The sequence below is a fragment of the Spodoptera frugiperda genome, chromosome 29 (genome assembly GCF_023101765.2).
Source record: "Spodoptera frugiperda isolate SF20-4 chromosome 29, AGI-APGP_CSIRO_Sfru_2.0, whole genome shotgun sequence".
In the NCBI taxonomy this organism is placed as follows: domain Eukaryota; kingdom Metazoa; phylum Arthropoda; class Insecta; order Lepidoptera; family Noctuidae; genus Spodoptera; species Spodoptera frugiperda.
Window position 1 is genome coordinate 10,346,438 of NC_064240.1, and position 17,353 is coordinate 10,363,790.

The 17,353-nt window shown below is 34.3% G+C and overlaps 1 protein-coding gene across 22 annotated transcripts in view; it reads left to right on the forward strand.

Moving 5' to 3' along the window:
* LOC118268087 (sorbin and SH3 domain-containing protein 1) overlaps positions 1 to 16,761 on the forward strand; it is a 208,535-nt gene extending 191,774 nt beyond the window's left edge. For 14 of the 22 annotated variants that reach the window (XM_050706569.1, XM_050706568.1, XM_050706572.1 and 11 more), the window contains 8 exons: positions 5,200 to 5,360; positions 10,852 to 10,902; positions 11,187 to 11,441; positions 11,746 to 11,986; positions 13,105 to 13,266; positions 14,248 to 14,377; positions 14,617 to 14,762; positions 14,910 to 16,761. In XM_050706569.1, the coding sequence (XP_050562526.1) occupies positions 5,200 to 5,360; positions 10,852 to 10,902; positions 11,187 to 11,441; positions 11,746 to 11,986; positions 13,105 to 13,266; positions 14,248 to 14,377; positions 14,617 to 14,762; positions 14,910 to 14,932 (1,169 nt within the window). In that variant the 3' untranslated portion in view covers positions 14,933 to 16,761. The remainder of the gene's footprint in view (positions 1 to 5,199; positions 5,361 to 10,851; positions 10,903 to 11,186; positions 11,442 to 11,745; positions 11,987 to 13,104; positions 13,267 to 14,247; positions 14,378 to 14,616; positions 14,763 to 14,909) is intronic. The other 8 variants (XM_050706573.1, XM_050706554.1, XM_050706558.1 and 5 more) reach the window with 1 other exon arrangement.
* Positions 16,762 to 17,353: the final 592 nt, after the last annotated feature.

The window sequence follows — 17,353 nt, forward strand, 5'->3', positions numbered from 1 at the left end:
ATTGTGAGTAGATACTTTTGTTAGAACACCGTCTTTGATTTTTTTCATTGTGCATAATATCAAACAATTCACGGTCAAAATTACTGGCCGTAGACATCTGAAATAAATAGACTGATATAATGTGTTTCAATAGACCACTAAGCTAATTTTTTCCTAAATTCTTATGGGAATAAGAAAAAACAGTGCCATACTTATTATATAAAATAATTTTTTAAAGAAACTATTTTTATAATTACTTTTCCGCACATTTTTTGCATTACAAAGAAATGTTTACATTCCTCACTTGCAATTGTCCTGTATTGTGAGTCACTTTTAACTATCATCATCTATTTATCTATTACTCTATACCTTATCCTAATCTATTTCTCTTCCTTTCAATTGTTTCTTTTACGATGAATAGAAATATTTCGACCATATTTATATCTTATGTATTGTCTCCTGCATTTCGTAGAAACTAGTCAATTTTGAGTCAGTTTTTAGCGACTCTCTGATAATAATTACTAACTTATTACAATGGATAGGATACTCGTATAACAATTTTATGAATTCCAAAATATTACAACATATGCTGAAAGTACACCATGTTTTTTAGCTCTCGTACTATAAGATACAGACAAGTATAAGTTCGTACTTATATTAAAATACCATATAGGCTTTACATATACCTTACAAGTATTCAAAACATATAACAAAAACCGTCTCAAAAACACAACTAACGCAGACGTTGTGCAAATGAAATTCCTCAGCTGTAACCAACAAGGAACATTTGCTCTCACTCGGCAAATACTAAATGAAAATTATGTTTCCCCCCATGGCATAAGGTAGGGAATCCAGTGACACTACATTTGCCAATTGTAATCTTATCTTTGGTACTCTGGGCGTGTCGTAAGTACGTGTTAAGCATGATTATCCGTAGAAAGTCACGAGTAACAATTGTTAAAGTTATTCTGTCAAGTGTCCAATTCGACATGTTTGATGGCGAATTTAACTTTTTCATGTGTGGTCTCAAATGCTGATTAGTTAGTGTTTTGCTTTAGTAGTGGAACTGTAGTACCGTACTATAATAGTCTTTTCAAGGTGGTTAGTTAGGAAATGCTCATGAATCTATAGTTTATTACTTGACTTGTAAATGTGCTGTCTTGTTGCCTATTTACAAAAAATAAAGTCATTATTTCATCACATTAGTAAACAATCTATTAATGTCGATTAATAGATTGTTTACTAATGTTCCACATAATTTTATTTTCATATTAAAACTATTTAGTTCGAAGTTACCTGTCATAATAAAAATAAGTGCTTAATTTAGTACATACGAAATATTAGTGTAAATACTTAAGTCCTATCTTCTTCTTCTTATCTTTATCAATATTATACAAGGCGTGTAATTATGAAACAAGAACATTTTACGGCCTTTTTATAGCTCAAACACATCTAGATCGTTCGTCTCAGTTGAATGACCTGAAACTGTAAAAAAAATTAACCAAATATTTAATGAACAATGACGATAATAATCTAGGTAAAGGTTTAGTTTAAAAATAAAAGGATTTTTGGTAACTTTTTGTCAATAAAATTATCAATAAATGTTATCAAAATATTGATATTCTAAGGGATATTTATATATTATCGTGCTGTCTATTAAACATCGTGGTTTTAGATAAAAGTTATGACACACCTACCGATAAAACGACATTACCTACTTGAAAATAAAATTATACACAGTTTTAAAAGCGATTCATTTAATAGTGATTTATATAATTATTACCTATCTCATGGATAATATCTTCAGTTATGGACAAAGGTCGTACTCAATCTTAATCCGTTTATTTAAGGTCCAATTTCACTTCTACTTTCTTCTTTCATTACTATAAACGTTAAGAAAGAAACTTGCTAAATACCTTATAAGTACAGGAACTTTTGAGTTCATATTTTGTTTTATTGATTATAACTATAATATTAATATATCCGCTCTGCTCGCCTCCTATTTATTGTAGTGTGATTTTCTATAGCCTACAGTCTACCTCAATAAATGCACTATCCAACACAAAAATAATTATTCAAATCGGACCAGTAGTTCCGGAGATTAGGGCGTTCAAACAAACAAACAAACTCTTCAGCTTTATATATTAAAATAAATATGTTTACCTGTTATAATCTCGCACACCAGATGCGAAGACATATCCGTTCCGTTACTTCAGAACACAATTTTATACAAATAATAAAATACGTCCGGTATCACCGGAATTTCTACCGGTTACCATTAATTACCATGTAACTTAAAATAAACATAAAATTACACCTTTCTCTGAAAGTATAACATTGTCAGTTATGTTAAAAATCCCATGTCCCATCCACATAGACAGAATATTATCGTATTCTTAGACTAATCTAACGACCGGAGCTACGGACTGCCTAGCAGGTTACCGGAAGTCCGGCTCGAAAAGCAGGAGTAGAAACGGGGGGGTTTTTAGTCAGTAAGAATCTGATACTCCCTCTCGCCTCGCCCAAGGCGAGAGAAGTCATTGGATGATTTTCCCCAATCAATAAAAAATACTAAACTAACGTATTTATTTTCACATGAATTTACTACGCCTGCTTCTCGATTTGAACCTGTAATCACTTACTCGATAGTGCGACTTGTGATCACAAACAAAGAAAGTGCATTTATCTAAAAATGCGAGTTCTAAAGACTAATATTATATCACCTTTATTTTGTAGGTCATAATGTCTACTTTAAACAATTTTAATCTAATAGCCGTTGATAAACGTTGGAATGTTAAATATTTCGCGAGTAATGTCATAAATATGGAATTCTTATTCAACTAATGTACGCTTAGGAATGTAATTATCTTGTATAAGTAATGTATGATTATTATAAATAAACGCGTAAGTACATACCGTATAACAGTACAAAGGCATTTTTAGCATGATGACAGATTTCCCTTTGTATTCAGAGTAGTAAAATATTTATAAGTATGTACATAATATACTTCGCGAATGTCATGCCTTCATTTAGTCTTAAATATATTTTTTTATGGTATAAGTCGGTAAACGAGCACACGCATCACCTGATGCTAAGCAATCGCCGCCGCCCATGGACACCCGAAATAACAGAGACGTTACACGTGCGTTGCCGGCCTTTTTTTGGGTTTGAAATTTAAGGGTTGTTGGGGAATCGAGGATTGGGAAAATTGCAAAGGAAACACAACGCAAGCGTTGAGACACGTCAGTTTTCTATGAGGCAGTGGTATCACTCCTTTGGAACTCGCGCCTTCGTGCCGAAGCATGGCTCTCCCACTTAATATACAAGCCAAATGTAGAATTATCAATTCTATTTACATACAAATAACAACTTTATAACCTAAATTATATTGTCACAAAAACATACATCATTATCTAAAACGTAGACAATTAAACAATCTCGTTTATTAAAACTACACATCATATTAATAATTGTGTATACTATGTATTTAATTCGTAAAATGACTCGCCACCTCTTACTTCCGTAGTTACAAAATCCGACCGGTTCTCAAGTTCTTACGTATCATCACATAATAACTAGTAGATAAAGAAAATCGCCGATCACACAACGTAACATCGATGGCCGCCATATTACAAACCGCTTTCACTTTTGATGGAAATTAAATATTATACGTAGTAATATAGTTTTTTTATACAAAATGTCCGCTACGCTTTACGGGCCTAGTAACTCGCATTGTTTAAGAATTTGTTCATCTTTTTGTAAAGAAATGAGATGATTATCTTTACAGTTTTGTGTTTTTTTTTTATTATATGTTAAGACTGGTATTCATTTCTAAGTGTAGGAATGTGTTTTAGTATTAATATTCGCTTTTATAATTTTTTTACTGTATCCAAACATACGTAAGTATCTTATCAAAGAAGTGAATGAACTATGTTTTAGACTCTGTAACGTTTTATTTGATTTATGTTTTAAATTTTTTTAGTACGTGTGTACAAAAATTATACAACTAAGTAAATTAATTATTATGTTAACTACACACTGTATGCGTCGCGAATTACTGCTCATGAATATGAACCTCTAGCATGGCTTGAAACTAGTCGAGTTTCTCGTCTAACAGTTACTTGAGTAAGCCGATAGCATACGAGTAATAAATAATTTAGTATGTCTCACGAAAGTTATAATAAACCACGTAAATCAACAAACATTATAAACATTTAACTACAAACACCATCTACACCGTAAATAAAAACTTTTCTCTTTTACAAACACCATGTAACCAAAGAGCCGTCAAATAGAAAACTATCTTTACTTAACGAGCCCTTTCTCAAGACCCTCTAGTTGTGTGTATCGTGTTAAAAGCAATATTAGCAATTATCAGCTTTTCATGTGAAAGTACGTAATTACAGTACGACGTTACGTGTTCACAGTATCCGTGTATCCGGGAATAGATATGGTCTCGTGTCTTACGATATTTTTGAGTAATTAATTTAAGTACTAGCGATATAAACGAGGTAATTGACCAGTTGTAAAGTCTGTTTAGTGAAAAAAATTGTAAAGAAATAGAAACTGTTTCATTAATCATCGAAATTATTAGTTGTCATGCTTCTAGTTGTATTAGATTGTAATTGGGATAATTATTTACAATCAGTGTTTAACAATAACAGTCAATGTTATTGACACTAACAACACATTCAGTGTAAATTAAGAAATATGAAATAATCATTTTTGAGACACGGAATCTTGATCACTTAATACGATAACCAAAAACACGTATTGACAACTTTTTTACTTTTCCAAAATAATAAGTAAAGTCTTCCTACAACCGAAATATTAAAGGTAAGCGTCCACAGGCCCACATCGTACGCATCGCACGCATCGTACGCATTCCGCATGACGTCATCAAACGACAAACTAAAATCTGTTGCGTGCGGTGCGTGCGATGCGTACGATGCGGGCCTGTGGACGCGTACCTTTAAACACCATAAATAACCTGTACCCTTAGTACGAGTTTGTTTTACGTTTAACGAGATCGAAACGAGAGGGCGTTCGGCGCTCTGATTGGTTGGTTTGTTCGAGCCGGCCAATCAGGGCGCGGAACGCATTCTCGTTTCGATTACTTTATACGTAAAGCAAACTCGTACTAAGGGTTCAGAACACCATAAAACAAGTTAAAATACTCAATACCTTTGCTAATTTATCTCCATTATCTTTCCCTATAGAATCCCCTCGGCGCTACGTGGAGAGTGACGTGAACATCCACTACAGATGTCCGGTGCGACACGATCCCCTGCCTCTCGTGCCGGAGAGGGAGCTGGCGCGCCAGCAGGCCGAGCACATGAAGAGATTGTACAGAGAACAGAAGAGGAACAAATACTTACAGGTAAATATGTATATCCTGCCAAGTAGGGAGATTGTGTCTTAGGTAGGGAAGGTCAATTTTATATGGAATACTGGGCAAACGAGGAGACGTAGGGTAAACTTGCCCAATTCGTACCACTTAAGGAGAACCTCAAAAATTTTGGAAATGAACAATGATACACAGTTATTTATATTAAGTTATTATAATTTCACTAATGTTCTATTAGTATTTCAACAAAAAATAACATAAATCTTGTAAACTTCTGAGAAATAAATAATTTTCAAAAACTTAAAAAAAGTACGATTTAAGACCATTCATCTTAAATCGTACTAGTATATTCTTAAATCGTACTTTGAGATCCTATCATTGGTTTACAGTCTTAAAAATCACAATCTTAATAATCTTCTCCTCTTTTTCTTAATCTTAATGTACCTAGATTAATTCTTATTAATACAGCGGATGGTCTTTGCCAAATCCTGACAGTCATCGCAATAATAAATTTTGTTTTTTAGTTGTTCCTGCACATAGCTGATGTACCCATACTTCACAATTACTGCATTTAATCATGTTTTCTTTTACGTCTTCTTGACATATTTTGCAATACCAACTGTCATTTTCATCTTGTTCTTGTTTCTTTTTCTTGTTTGCTTTTTGAGGTGCTTTCGTTTTCTTTAAATTTAGCTTCTTTGATATGGTCTTCTTCTTGGTTTCTTCTATTTTTATTTCGAGCTAAAATGTTGATGATGTTCATGTTGCCCTAAAATAGTAACAAAAATAATTAGAAACAATTAAATAAAAAAAAAACTAAAAAATAATCAAGTAGTTAATATTCACTGTGAAATTAAAAATTGTTTTCCTAAATCGTACCGGTACGTTTTAAGAAGTTGCTGCGAGTACGAAATAGGCACATGTATCAAATTATCTTCAAATTTGCCGCAAAAAAAACTGTCAACGAACAAGCCGGCTTTACTATGTGAAATATATTCACAAATATACGCATAAATATATAATAAAGAGTTAAACGACTTATGAACGGTATACTTGGAAGACAGTTCTTGTGAAGTATGCGAAAAAATTACTCAAAAAGTAAGAAAAAACTTACCTGTTCAATATTTTAGTCGGGAGCAACGTAAAAGGTGTTTATTTGTCACATGGCAATATGACCGACTATTATTGACATTTTATGCTACCAGAGGCGCTGGTAACTATTACCCAATCCGAGATATAGACGAGGTACGATTTAGGCGCAGGTACGAATTAAGCAAGTTTACCCTATTACCTGATGGTAAGCGATCAGCATCGCCTATGGACATTCGCAACACCAAAGGACTATTGTAACTCCTTAGTTACAATAGTCCTATAGTGGACAGGATGCCTGTTTTCGTTCTCTGTTGGACATTTTGTCTCTTCTTTATATAACACGTGACTGAAGTCGATAATCAGATCTTCATATCCTACTTTACTGATGCAAGGCGTCTTAGGTTACCCATATATATTTATTTGGGTTTAAATAATCGCTACAATATTGAAAAAGAATCTGCTAATTTGTCGTGGACTAAATTAGATGTAATTTTTATACACGTAACTTAGAGACTGGTAGATTTTAAAGAAAATTAAATTCATGACATTTACAATTTAATGTATTTAAATTGATTACTTGCAATATAAATAGGTAGGTATTTTCCATGTTGAATGAATGATGCTACAGCCGAGAAACATAAATGAATTAAAAAGTGCATGTTTAAAAATCGTTAAAGAAATAATGTAAACTTTATGTTAGTTGTCTTTATGGTAGAAGTTCCTTTTATCAACCAATCATTGATAAAAAGATCCGTATTTCTTGCGATAGTAAATAATTGTATTGTTATGTTTATTTCCATTGCGGTTTGTTCAATAGTTTTTTTTTTCTATCGCTGAGTACTTTGATACCTATCTATTGTATTATCTTTTGTTAGATAACTGACTTCCTATTGAATAGATATCTTAACTATTGAAGAACCATAAGATATACATTATTTTAGTAAGTATATAAGAAGATGCAATACCACAAAAATTCTATGTGCCATGCAAATTATAACGTAGAAGGATATTTTTGCTTATCAACACCATTATTAGTGCCTCAATACTTCTAATAATACATCAAAATATTAGACGGAGAGGATTATTTCTTTAACAATAATTACAATTTAACCCTACTAAGCTATAAGAACCCATAAAAAAATACAATTTCCAAATAGCTATAGAATGGTATGTCGTAAAACTCCGACAAAGAAAACTCATAACTTTCAATTCGATTCCAATACAAGAATTCTCTCATAGTATTACATTACGTTGCATGCAATCCGCAATCGATTCTGAACCGAGCATCGATATGCGCAAAAACGGACCGTTTTATCGGAATATTCCGAATACGATTATCGCGTCACTCAATGTTGCGATTAACGATTAATCTTGTTAAACTAGGCGCCAACACGCGACTGCAGTTTGATCGATAACCTGATATGGGTTAAATTTATTGAACTTCGGGTTAAGGGTAGAATAGTATGTACGTATGTTAATTTTGTTGTACACAGTGAAATGGTCTTGTAAGTACAAGTTTTTGATTAATTAAATATTCTTTATACATGTGGTTATTAGTGATTTGGTACTATAATTGGCTTTGAGAGTAGTTATTATTTTAATTCTGTGTAATTAAAATACGAATCAGTTGGGGTAACTAGGTACGTACGTACGTCTTTTTTGGTAAAATTTGATGATTCCATATCATCTGATGAATTCTACATCACTCCTTTTAAAATAGTGAAAACGTCCATTACCATCATAGGCTAAAAAAACAATATTATTATAAAATGTAGTCTGCTAGTGTAACCATTGCTCATGGTGTCGCTTGTAAACAAACGTGGAGTAACCAAGAGCGACGCTTATAATATCAACTCTATCATAAATTGTTTAAATATAGATACTATAGCGACATCTGTTACTATTGTCGGTAACTATAGTACAAACGATTCTTGGTGTTATATACGGAGATGAGATACATTAGAATAAATTGAACATTGGTATAGGCTAATAGTCTGGAACGGTATGATCGATTGAGTTAATTTGGTTTTGAATATAATTGTAGTAATATTGTGGCAATAAAAATTATGGAAAACTCATACTCACGTAAATAACTTATACTTTACTTATACGTCAATAACGTTATAACACCTTATACGTTACTCATTTCTCAATCTCAAAAAGTAACTTACTTCTATATAACTATAAAAGTATCAAAAAATATTATCAAATCATAGATATATTTAACATTCCTTAAATTTTCCAATCATACCTAATCTCATAGTTACGATCCATAGAGGCATTCAAAATATTTCTATTACAACACGAAATTATGCCCAATTTCGTAGATTACATCTATTAGCGGTTGGATAAACTGTGGCCATATCATTATCCGCCATAAGTCCACGTATCTAATAGCAATAGTAATAGTTGATACGACGCAATGTCTACAGCATTAACTGGTTGCTTGAAGTGACCGGTTTAGCTTTAATAAGATTGGAATATGGATCCAATAAGAGGAAATTATGAAATGCATATAAATTTTTCATTTAGTTGTTAAAGTTTGAAATAAGGAACTTCTCTATCCAAGTGGTAAGAAGGTCCCCAAGCTGTGGACTGCCTTGTAGGTTACCGGGGCTTCGGCTCGAAAAGCAATAGGAACGGGGTGGTTTTTAGTCAGTAAGAGTTTGACACTCTCTCTTGCCTTGTCCAAGGCGGGAGAAGACATTGGATAATTTTCCCCTCAAAAAAATTGGTTAAAAGGCGTGCTAATCATCCGTCTTACTTATAATAAATGCGAAAGTTTCTGATTTTGTGTCTGTGTGTAGGTATATTTGTTACTCTGATTTATGTCTGAACGGCTGAAGGGATCGGTTTAAAATTTGGAAAAGAGGTAGATTATGGTCTTATATAACACATAGACTTATCCCAAGATAACGCGGGCGAAGCCGCGGGCTGAAGCTAGTTTGAAAATATAATTGATGGTACATCGACCAATTAGGCAGAGCCCCTTAAAAAAGTTTGATGATAAATTAAGTGATCCTTTATTTATTTCTATTGTTTCCCCCTAAATGGGAAAGTGACGGAACGATATCCGAATATTAACTTGGACTGGACTTACGAGGTCTATGCACTGATAAGGTCAAAAATAAATACGTTTCAAAAAATAAATAAGTTTTTCTAGTAAATTGTTTCTATAAAATAATAGTAAAGAAGAAGTATGTATAATCATTATGTTAGATTTGTTTACAAACACTCGTGGCTATGTGGTTTTCTGTAACAGTATACTGGAATAGTTGTGGCTACCGCGCTTGTATCCTTTATTTTTATTCTTCAATAAAATAATATTTTAATGTATACAATAATATAAAGGCCACTACAATTTTATACATAATAATCTCCATTTAATACATAATAACCCACGCGCGTACAATTTGAAAACGTATCCCTCCAAATATACCTATCACTAACACATAATTACTGGTGTACTTGTAGTGTAGTACTACAGTAGTGAGTTTACGCACAATACAATACTCTCATGTTCACATCTCATACAAATGAACACTACCGCTCCGGATGCGCACGCACTGTTTGCATACGACCTACTTCAATCGCACAGATGCAAACATTTCACTGATTTCACTTAAACTTAACTACTCATGGTGAAAATATCCGCAGATTATCAACAGTCTCTGATCGAGCCCTTCGAGAGAAATCTGTACCTTACCGTCACGTAATACTGATCATTCGAGTTTTTATTAACATACGAGTTAAGCAGCTTTTACTACGAACATCTATAATGAATCAAGAAAACGAGACTTACTGTTAATCTTTATACTTCACACCTCTTCCAAAATATAAATTTAAATAATGCTATCAGGAGTATTTGCCATTCATACCGACCATTATGGTAATATCGACCAGTTTCATTAAATATTCAAAAAAACCCAAACGACCTTGTCTCTGCATACCGACGAAAAATCCGTTGACCAATTGACCACACGTATTTTTCGACTCCAACCCGATTATTATATTTTCAACCTTAACGACTTTTAATAAAGCTGCTTTTTATAGAGAAATTGGAGATGTTAATGTTTTTGTTATATAGAGGTATTCTTGTATTGTTATGAGCATGGCACGGCTGGCCCGGTCGGCCCAGTGTGAGCGAAACGTGCGCGAGAGACGATCATGATACGCGTGCAAATGATTTTCCAAAGTGATTACGTTCAATGAGTGTATAATTACGTAAATACATTCTGTGAAATGAGTGTTACTATATAGTGATATTAGTATTAGTTGACATAGTACTCTAGTTTAGAGCGTAAATTAATTTATTTTGTAGATACTAGAAAATACGATATGTAAAATTAAATATGTATTCAACATCAGAAAATACAGAGTTCCATCACGTCATGGAGGTAACATTTTTCTATCAAATATTAAAACTTTTCAGGAAAACGAAATACATCCCGCTGATATAGAAGCATTCGATGCCTCAATGAAGGTGACGTTTGAGAGAGTGTGTGAAAAAGTTCTAACTGACTCTACTGTTTGGGTTGATTTCTTCGCGTTGATTACACAAGACATACACACGCTGTATAACATTATTTGGCCTAACTCATTTCTAAACACTGTCCCTTACACTGAGATGAATTCTAAAGTGCGACGGACATGTGAACATTTTAACAAACTTTTTCAAAATTTTCCTCAGTTTTTAAGCTTTGTATCATACGCCTTCATCTAACATTTTAACTGAACAAAGACTCAATAAACTATGGTATGTTACAGGAGCTACAAGACATGCAGAACCGCCGTCACCAGGATAACTTCACGCCTTCACAGAAGAACATTCTTCCGCTAAACAGATACGATGAAGCTGAGAAAGTGATTGCCAAGGCGTTGTACACATTCAATGGACAGACAGCCAGAGAACTCAGCTTTAGGAAAGGAGAACTCATTCACGTGAGGAGACAGATCGACAACAACTGGTACGAAGGAGAACTCCACGGGAGAATAGGCCTGTTCCCTTACAATTACGTCGAGGTACGTGTAACTCATGATATCATTCCGTGTGATAATCCTATTGTCTTTATAAAAAGAATATCCTATTGATTTCCCACAATATTACGTCTTCAGTGAAGTTCAATAATAATATGCATTACTGCTCTTGATTTAGAAATCAGGTTTCTGGTTTGTTTAGATTTATTAATGCTATAAAAAACAAACTTGCCTTTACATCAAGGCCAATAAGTAGAACTCGTTACCATAGAACATTTAAACATGAATTTATACATAAATCTATTTTTGAGGTCTTGTCTTCATAGAAAATCATTTCTCCGTATTACAGATACAAAAAGGCGATGTAGTACAAACTCCTAAAAAGCCAGCGGTAGTCGAGGGTCGAGCTCGAGCGAAGTTCGATTTCACCGCGCAAACGAACTTGGAACTGCCTCTGAAGAAGGGAGAAGTGGTTGTGCTGACGAGACGCATCGATCAGAACTGGTGGGAAGGAAGAAACGGCTCCAAGACGGGAATCTTCCCTGACAGCTACGTGACTGTGCTACAGGAACCTAGCCCTAATAAACCTGGTGAGTACCACTCCTAAACAATCTTAAATTTTAGGCTAACAAATGAGGTTATAATTCTTCAATAATCCATCAGTCTATAATCTCAAATGTTAATCTTTACCTACTATTGCTTCATTCAACACGAATAAAATTATATAATTTAAAAAGAATAAAATAAATACGATAATCTCTTTTGTGCAAGTAAAAGTCAAAGCAAGAAACATAGCTTAACAATAATTCGATGCGCTTAAAATCAAGCCTTAATCTTTTGTCACAATATCTAAAAGAACAGGAAATTAATATGTAATCATTCAGTCACAGACACTTAGCTTGAGTTTTGACCTTTTCAGTTCCAACTCTTTCGCCATCTTAGATAAATTGGCGGCAAATTCTGAGCTGTCACTGTCATAATAACGTTTTAGCGCGAAAATGTTGTCTATTATTACGCAAGATAATAAACAAAGCGTTTGACTAATGAGGCTGACTAACCATATTGTAATGTTGGCTAACGAATTCCATAAGTTTATCTTATCTTGGAATGATGAGTCAACTTATCGGTGCTGTATCTGCAAAGCCCTTTAATTAAAATACTGGGAAAAATCGCTATCAGTCAAGAGGTGAAGTCATATTTTTAATAGTAAATGGCAATTTTTCTACTTTTGAAATGCTATTGTCTGTGACGGCTCTAGATTTAATGAATTAATTGATAAAAACAAATGATGTATGTTTCACGGGACAACTTAACTTAAGGCAAATATTTATATCAATTCAATGCAAGGTAATCTCATTGAACTATGAAATAGATTCGTTGCGATTGAAAAAGAAAAGTGAAATGCCTAAATGTTTTCATTACTAAACAATACATTAATCCAGTGTTCGCAAGCATAGTCTCGAATATGATTGTGTATAAGTTGAGAACGATGTACGACAATAGAATTCAACCCCTATTAGGTCTTACTTAGCGAAGATAATAATAATTAACATATTGTTTAATTTAGCTACCTTTGTCTAACACTTCCAGAAATAAGAGTTTGATTTTATTTCTTTTGTATTTATTTGTAAATATGAATTCAACCAAGCACATAGTTGTGCCTATTTTTTGTATACTAATACTAACTATAACCATCTCACATTTTCAGATCCCCAGCCAATCCTGAACAGCGACAAGCCAGTGGCATCTCCGGCAGCTCACGGTCTACTCAATGGGTCAGCTAAACGCAGCATGGGCTCCCACAGTTACACTCCTCAACCGAACAGTCCCGCGCTCTCCAATGCACCACCCGCCACGCAGCCACTTCCAGGTAAAAATATATAAACATCTGTGATACTTTTGCAAAGAACATTGATGTCGTAATTAATGGAGTGATCACAGAAAACATGGGTTTTCAAAAGCGCTAAATGTGTGACTTGACTACATTTAGCTGTGATGTGTAGTAGGACTTGTATAAATTGCACTAGATCATTCCCCGTTTTTTTAAGCGATGATGATCATCCAATGACATCCCGCTTTGGGCGAGGTGAGAGGGAGTGTCAGACTCTTACTGACAAAAAACCACCCCGTTTCTCCTCCTGCTTTTCGAGCTGGAGCCCCGGTAAACCCGAGAGGTAGTCCGTGGCTTCGGATAGACCTTTCCCGCGGTTCAAGTACAAATAAATTTTTTGTTGATATATCCCGTTATATTCAGTTACATTGTTCTGCTATATAACACTATACAAGTAGTGACATACATTCGTATTTATGTCAGAACCGCAGACCGCATTATTTCTGGTCTTATGTGTGACGTATTATAGTACTCTCAGGTTATAAAACGGAACTGGTGCATAGTTATTGATGTTCTGTTTTGTCCTCACATCAAAAGCATATTAGTGGCCACTGGAGCGTTAATCACCACGTTTGCTCATGCGGGTTGTCGATTTCAAACTTATAATTAGAAATTATAAACCCAGGTTTCCGTACTTTTTCTTTCACTGTTTGTCAATGGTGTCTTAATTATCTTAGAAAGTACATATAACTTGGAAAAAATCACATTGGTACTTGCCATTGATAGGTTTCGAACACGTACGCTCATTTATGAGAAGGGAACGTCTTAAACCTCATGCCAAAATCTTGTTTTGCCTAAAAATAATAAGACTATTATAATATTACTATATAACTGCTTATTTTCACATGACCATTGTAAACGAATGTGTCTCTTCTCCACAAAGGATAGCTGTCTTCCATATCATTGTTCATCGTTGTTCATGTTACATCTGTTGTTCTAAACTGTGACGTCATATCTCAGGTCACGTCGCGAAACCTGCGCAGGCGACGCTGACGCCATCGGAGCGCGGCTACGGGCCGCCGACGGGCGCGGGCGTTGACCTCAATAACACGGAGCCCTTGTATGTGGACACCAATGCGGAGGCCATACCGTTAGTATTCATATAATTTTTTCTTGTAATTTGTAATGAAGAAATTATGCATATTAATATTTATGGTAATGAGAAGAAAGAGGATCCAGTGAGGCTACTTAGTTATAAAAATAAATGAGTTTGCATTGAATGTCATAGTGAACAGTTATTACTAACTTAATTACATATTATAGTTAACAAAATAAAACCCCAAAACATAATACAACATCTTTATATAAATGAAACACCTCACATTACAGATACCGCGCCATGTACAAGTACCGACCACAGAATCCTGACGAGCTGGAGCTGAACGAGGGCGACACGGTGTACGTCCTGGAGAAATGTGACGACGGCTGGTACGTCGGCTCCAGCCAGCGCACTGGACGCTTCGGAACCTTCCCAGGTACGGTACTCTTCTAGATAATCCTATATGATGATTTTCTTTGGTCACATTTAAACTTTATTCTCGCTATTAAAATATTTACCTAAAAGAAACTTTAACATAAATGTGTTGATATCTTTAAAGTAACTCTTTTCTCCTCTATTGCAGGAAACTACGTGGAGCGCATCTGATAGCGCGAGACATCGCTGTTGCGGCGCCTGCGCCGCGCCACGCTGTGCGCGCGCCGCCCGCGATAACACTGCACGCCACACGTATTCACTGACCATACTGCGTTGGATAGACATTATCAAACACGGAGTAGTCTCTAAATACAATGCTAAAGGACTTACCAACGAGTGAATTGTAACCCACAAACCTCTCCCACCTAGTACTCCATTCGTTCACTACTCCGTGGCCCGATACTTAGCCAGTGAATATGTACATGAACATTCGAGTGTTACGAAACAAACAAAAAGTTCGTCACCTAAAGCGGTGTGAGTTTGTAACCAATATCCTAAAGTACCCCGATCTACCTTCTATAACAATATACCTAATACATATGTAAACCACGCCCTCGACTACGTATCCTTCCCCACGAACGGTGGAGGTCATATATTAAGTGTAAGCTCCGATTTATGTTAAATGTAACCCATAATGTACCTTAGAGTCTATCGTCAAATGATACCAAAATTACGCCATGACTTTTTATAATATTTTGTACAAAGGATGTAAGCTAATTAAGCGTCCCGTCACCCGCGGGAGTCGGCCTTCGGTGGAACTAGTAGCTGACCAAAGCGTACCAATGTACGGCATTAGTACTACATTCAAGCCTAACATACTAACAGTAGAACGTATGAATGTATCGGTGTACCTATATTCTCGCTTCTGTCATCCGTGGACTAGAGTATCTAACCGCGTCACATCAATGTAATCTATCCAAAGTTGTTTTATGCGTCCCAAAGAGTATGTTTATCTGATAATTACGATGTTGTATAATTGTAAAAAAATAATAAAAATACTTATATACTTGTAAAATTGTTTAGCGTAGTATTTATTTATAACTTAGGAGTGACTTGTTTGGGCTCGTCTTTTAAAAGTGATATTTTAAAAGGTCGAAGCTGGATTACTAATTCTAAAATACTAACCGATTTATATACATCAATACATGGACTACATATCTGCAAAAGTCAAACTTTGAATTGGTAGTTATAGTTAAATTCAGGAGGTAACAAAGTTTCGACGTTTTGTAAGCATTGGCGTCAATTGTACCCATAGGTAAAGAATAATGGACTCGTAATGTATGGGTGTTAGTTACCACATATATACCTATTATATAATACTCAAGACTATGCAATGGTTAGTATATATAGGGCGAGTAATTATTTGGCAACGTTTGACAATATTGTATGCTTAATTTAATATAAGTTGTATCGATATTAAGAAATACGCGTGCTATGTATAAACCATGGTGTCATGTGTTCAGACATCTATATACTTCATTTTTATATAACTTTCTATCAAAAGTATTAACTGTTTTCTAAATAATGTCTAGTCATCGATCAGATTCGAAATATATTTTTGCGATGTTCGTAATTGTTTGGTCCTATATCATGTTTTCATCTTGTTTTAATTTGTGAAGTCCTGAGTAGACGGGAGACAAAATTGTTATCGAACAACTTTATCACCATCTTTGAAGAATTAAGATTTCAAGTACAATGGTTTCTGTGTCTTATATTCACAGTGAAAAGTCTCTCGTTTGCACCGGACTGAAGGGATATACAAAAATACATGCAAAATGTTTGTTACCAAAGTCCTATCCCTCGCCCTATGTCAATGCTTCGTTTGTGTAGATGCAAATTATTTCACAATCCCCGTTAACCTATTGTATTGTTGTATTTACTTTTGTTAATTTATTTTTAAAGCACAAATGTTTTATTTTGTTGTTGACTTCGACACACAATATAACATTAACTGCTATTGTTCGATATCATCACATCTAATAAAATAATCTTTGTATTTATCTACGTGTTTTATTTACTCTTGCGAAACTTGTACTAGGATCCTGATAATTAAAGTATGTAGTATCGTTAGTTTATTTGTATATATTTACAAACCATTAGAGCTAGACCGAATAGCTATGAATACCTATCGACCGACCATACTGACTACTTGTGTTGTGTGCGGCACATCCAGAATTATTTCCAAACGAGATCTTAGATGTCAAAATAATACATATTGCTTATAAATAGGTTTAAATATTCGAAATACCTGCAGGTATTTCGAATATTTAAAGAATAACTAAAATAAATATTTATGAACGGACTGCCCAGTCATTACATGACATTCGTTTTATTATTTTTTGTAAAGATATAAAACCTCATTCAAAATATAAAATCAAGTCATTAAGTCACAGGCCGTATGTGCTAAAAATAATTGAGAAAAGCCATAAAAGTTATAGAAAAATAAACTCGTTTCTTTTTTTAAAATCATAAATGGTCTCCATCCAGAGTTTTTATAAAAATCAGCCAGTACCTATTATACTACCTATATTATGAAGGTCGAATACATTTTGTATTATTTGTTTTTAAAAGGCATTCTGTGATTTATTTAAT